Source organism: Acyrthosiphon pisum, chromosome A2, assembly GCF_005508785.2.
Source record: "Acyrthosiphon pisum isolate AL4f chromosome A2, pea_aphid_22Mar2018_4r6ur, whole genome shotgun sequence".
Classification (NCBI taxonomy): Eukaryota; Metazoa; Arthropoda; class Insecta; order Hemiptera; family Aphididae; genus Acyrthosiphon; species Acyrthosiphon pisum.
In genome coordinates, this window is record NC_042495.1 from 4,680,814 (window position 1) to 4,686,150 (window position 5,337).

Genomic DNA, 5,337 nt, shown 5'->3' on the forward strand with positions numbered 1-5,337 from the left:
TCATTGTTAATTCAATAAGAAAATAACATTGATTGGGATTAAGTTTGTCGATTCTAATATGATTGATTTGCTATTATATGGTGATCACAATAAGCAACATCCACTGTATTAGCTTACATGAGTTCAAATACTTGTAGACAGTCATGATTATAAAAACATAATTATCAACTGTGATATAACAAAAAGGAAGTTTAATTTTTGATACTAGATTTATATTGATATTTGATAGATTTTTAGCAATATAAGGTACCTATTGCTTACATTAAACATAATTTTTTAGGATGGTTTAAATTTATTTGGAAATTATTATACGACAAAATGTATTAACACTTTTACTGTTTCATAGTATTATTGTAAATTACAAAATTTATCTGTTATAGATAAGTAAAAAAAATGTAACTTACAATTTCTAAACAATTATCACAGTTGATGTAATATATATTAAGAGATTCTATGAAGTCTTAAGTTAGGGATATTTAAATAGTTTTTGGATAGTAATTTACTAATTACTATACAAATAATTTATGAATATAACATAATATGGTATGTTTTATAAAAGTTTTATGTCAAATTAAAACTTTTATCAAATATAAAAAAGGTATGCAATATGAATATTAATATCCAAGTTTTCTGGATAATTCTTTATAGTGTGAAGTATACATGTGTAAAGCTATTTAAAAATAGACCTAGGGCATAATTGTATGAATTTGTTAATCATTAATAAACATTTTAAACAAAGTCGTCAATGTCAAATATAGATAGATTTAAATAATTTACTTAACCTAAATAAAGATTTAATCAAACAATAATACAAAAAAATAAAATAAAATATAAAATGGTATAACTGAATAAATTCAGAAGAAACAGTAGAGTAAACGAGTATATAATTCAATGTTAAACATCCTGAATAACAGGTGTATTTTTCTCATCTTCAAGATCTTGAGTTGTAGTTAAGTTACTCCACCAATTGGTTACTGCACCCCTAGCTTGTGAAATAGCACCTCCTATTCCAAATAAATACTATGTAATTATCACAAAACAAAAACAATGACAATTAATATTATTCACATACCAACAACTTTACCCGTGGACGCAACTGCTCTACTTGTATTTTGGACCGCTTGGTTTAATTTTCGACCACTTCTACTGCTCTGCATTGTGCTATTAAATATAATACAACATGTCTTGCTTTAATTATAATTAATTTATAAATCGTAGTTGTTATATTAAAACTACTTTAATAGTATTTTTTTAAATTAGTTAGCTTGCATAATTGCAGATAATAATATATTGTTCCTCTTACAGCCAAAAAAATAAGTTTATTTTATTCTCAACAATTATTAATCACGATTAACTAACAAATACAAATCGTTAACATAATAAACATTATTGTTTACAATAAATTCATAAATACAATTTAAAAAAAATAAGTTGTTTAATCAAGTTTTAGAACTTTACATTGGCCTGTTGCCTAATAGTAATAATTTTTATATTTCATTTTGCTCGCTTTAATAGTTTAATCTATTAACAATGAGGATATCTATTATAGTATATTATTTATAGCATAAACTTACAATATTATAAGTCTATGATTTATAGTCCTCACACCCCACCACATATACTTTCTATTGTTTTAACACTTATTGTCGATTTACATCAGATAATTTCATATTTTCTTTTATAATCTCTACTTACAGCATTGGCGCAACTAGAGGGGTGCAAAAGGGTCTTTAGCACCACTTGTTTTTTTAAGGTCTAACTATTATTATTATAAGGAAATACCATAAATATTATGTTTTTAAAATATGAAATATAATAGCACCCCACGTTTTAGAAGTCTAGTTACGCCTACGACTTACAGTTTATTCTCTATTTTCCTCTAACATTCCAGTACTATCCAAATTAAAAATCTATTAAAGCAAACAGGCAGACATTTGTATAATTATTGACAGTTTGAAAAATATTCATAAATTATTAGTACAGAACTATTTTGAAAACATTAAAAACAAATAATAATTTAAAACTGCTATTATTATAATTGAATTCCTTAATTATTAACATCCATGTTATAAATAATCAAATAAGAAGTATGTACTCAGTTAATTAGTTATTATAGGATAAATTTTTTTATATTTTTTTATTTACATAATTTTGAGTTGTTACAAAACAACATTTTAAAAAAGTTACGTATATTTTTGTTATTTTTTAATGTGATAATTTTAAATTTTTTTACATCAAGTATGACATGTTTCAAATATTTAAAGCTTATATAAGTATAGTACTGGACTAATTTTTTGTGGGATTGGGATATCTCTGTGCAACAGCTACTTTGTATTAGTAGCTAATTTGTATTAAGCAATTTACATACTGTGATATTCTTAGTTTCATGTCAGCTACAGACAATTGACCAGCAAATGGATGACAAGGTTCAAGTGCCATAATTGCTTGGTGCTCTTGGTTTAACCAAATTTGGTAATTTTTTGTTTGTTGCCAAGCGGATATGAAAGCTGGATTAAAGTGGTTTAATTCAGGTGCTCCTTCTATTATAATTATTAAATAAATTGTATATTATATTAGTTACAATAATATGGTACTTATAAATTACTTCAAAACTAGTTATTAGAAAATAAGAATACAATTATTAAGTATAAAAATGCTACTGACCACTTAATAGTGAAGTTCTTAATAATGATAACAAATAAGCTTTAAATTGTGCTCTTATCCATTCATCTCCACCTTCCCATCCAACTCCATCCAAAAATACGTCTTCTTTTTCTGGTTGGACAACATGTCTAACAAGATAATCAGCAAAACGAAGGTCTTCTGTAGTTAAATGTAAATGTCTTTTTAGCTCAATGTTTTCTATTTCTACTTTTCCTTCATCAATCTAAAAAAAAATGTATTATGAATAAATAAAAGTTATTAGTCAACTTAAATAATAAAACACTTTACCTCAACAATTACATCAGCTAAATTCTTCTTTTGTTTGAACAATATATTTGATGCCCCGATTACATATCCTCGAACACTAGGGTCTGTTAAAATATCCATGTATGACAGGCAAGAATATGGCTGACATAAATTACCCTGAAATATCAATAATATTAAATTAGTTTCTTTCATGAAAAATATTAAATTATTCATACAAACATTATCAAAAATAGACATAGGAACTCCACAATCTTCAGAATTGATTTGGGCAATACTAATCATATTATATTGCATAGCAGCTTCATCCAACGAATCAATACTAGGATCTCTAGGAATGTTTGAAACAAAGGTATTGTTAGGAACTATGTCTTCATCAACAACTTCATTTGATTTTTGACTAACTATACTGTGATCATTATCTTCTGTTTCTGGAGTTATATTTGAAACAATAACTTCATGTTTGTTTTCTATTGAGGGTTGGGTAGCACTACTAAGACTAAGAAAAATCATACATTTTGTAATAACTGTTAATTTTATGTGAGATTATAAATATTTAGTTACTTAATATTAGCAGATTTATTGAGCCCATTTTCAATAAGTCCAGGGTGAAGAGATAATAAGGTCAATATTGTAGAACATAGTGGACGAACAGGAGAGTAGAAAAATAGTACTTTGTTTTCTAACAACATTAATTTAAACAACAACAACACTTTATGTCTAAACCTTGTCACAAGTTCAACTGCAGATAGACCTGTAAAAAAATGATGATCTTTAAATGATGATTTATAAAAGGCAACGAACAACTACGAACCAACAAAAAGATGAGGACTGGTGCTAATATTGTCTATACTAGACAAACAGGCGTTGAGGTGGTGATACGTGTCATGTAAGAGTGATATTTTACTAAAATCACCCTCTTCAAAATATGCATGTGTAATTAGAGACATCTTAACTTGAATATGCCCATATAACGGTAATGTACTAAGTACACATACTGATTTTTGGATTGTACTTCTTGTCATATCAGGAGTTCGGTTAATAATTTTCTTTAAAAATAATAAATATTTTAAGCAACTCAATAGGTAGTCAAAATTGTTTAGTAATTTACTTCTAATGGTATTTGTCTGTAACATGAAATTCCATAAATTGTTTCATTTGGATCTTGTTGGCTAGGCAGATGAAAATATGCAGTGTCTTCATCAAAGTTGTGCGATCCATCGGGTAATGCTAAATATGGCAAATGCTTCCAAGCAGCTGGACATTCAGCAGAAACACCAGTAGTGTCTTCAATAAATGGTGGATAAGCATATTCTACCTAAAAATAAAAACAAACTAGGTATTAACTATCAACTAAATAGTAATTTTGAATAAATTTTATAATTATTTTTCTAAAAATTATATTAGGTAGGTATGTTTTATTTGTTTAACCTATATATACAACAACATACCTATACCTCAACATATACCTATTGAACTACGACTACCCACATTTGAGATGTGTAATTATTTAATTTTAGTAGAAGCCAACATTTTTTAAGATTAATAAAATGGCTTAGGTATGAGAAATTATTAACAAGATTTTGTTATTGTAAAAACTAAATCCAAAATATACTACCTATGCATTATACTTATTTAGCTGTTAGCTGTATACATAATATTGTTTAGAGAAAAGGCCATAAGGATGTAGTTATTCGGCCCTGCGACATTTGAATTGTATGTTAATATTATTGAGACATAGTGTTGACGAACATATGAGATAAAACCATTAAATGAGCGGATAATGTTTGAAACGTACCTGACATCCTTTTTTATGATGGAACCCAACCACCAAAACGTGTAAAATTGGATTTTCTGTCATGACGATGAATTTGGTACAATACTATTAGCAGTTTGAACGTGTAAACGTATTTACCACCGTGTGTGCATACGACGTACTCATTTGATTAATTAATTAATAACTGTTTGGACGAAATCTTCATTTGACGACGGACATTCCTATCAATTATCGTTATTGGTTTTTGTGCCCTATTTTACGTTTCATTTGACAGGAACGTAGTAACAATGGCCGTGTGGTCGTCACCAACGTGAATAACGTCTGTTTTTACTCAACGACGAACCACCAACAACACGTAGCAAAATCGGTTTTCGTTATACTACTAACTGAGAACTTTTGTGTTTAGCTTTAGTCGTCGATCGATGATAACAATTATTATTATTATTATCGCAAAATGAGCGAAACGTTATTATCGATTTGATAAGAGCGTATTGATAACAAAAGAAAAACCGTGCGTGCTGTAAATAAAATGTAGGTTCCCGCGCACGCGCTCGGCACTTCCCGCCGTTGAAGCGCATTGGTGCAGACAGTAATTTTTTGTTTAATAATATTATTATAACATTATAATAATG

At 27.8% G+C, this 5,337-nt stretch overlaps 1 protein-coding gene across 1 annotated transcript; it reads right to left on the reverse strand.

Moving 5' to 3' along the window:
• Window positions 1-608: 608 nt before the first annotated feature.
• Window positions 609-5,135, reverse strand: LOC100162961 (late secretory pathway protein AVL9 homolog). The gene is made up of 10 exons (XM_001950703.5): window positions 4,727-5,135; window positions 4,040-4,246; window positions 3,743-3,977; window positions 3,493-3,682; window positions 3,151-3,427; window positions 2,953-3,087; window positions 2,665-2,887; window positions 2,369-2,540; window positions 1,073-1,161; window positions 609-1,004 (listed from the first exon to the last, which is right to left on the reverse strand). Exons 1-10 carry the CDS (start codon window positions 4,787-4,789, stop codon window positions 895-897), a joined length of 1,701 nt encoding a protein of 566 aa, XP_001950738.2. The 5' UTR covers window positions 4,790-5,135; the 3' UTR covers window positions 609-894.
• Between the last annotated feature and the right edge of the window lie 202 nt (window positions 5,136-5,337).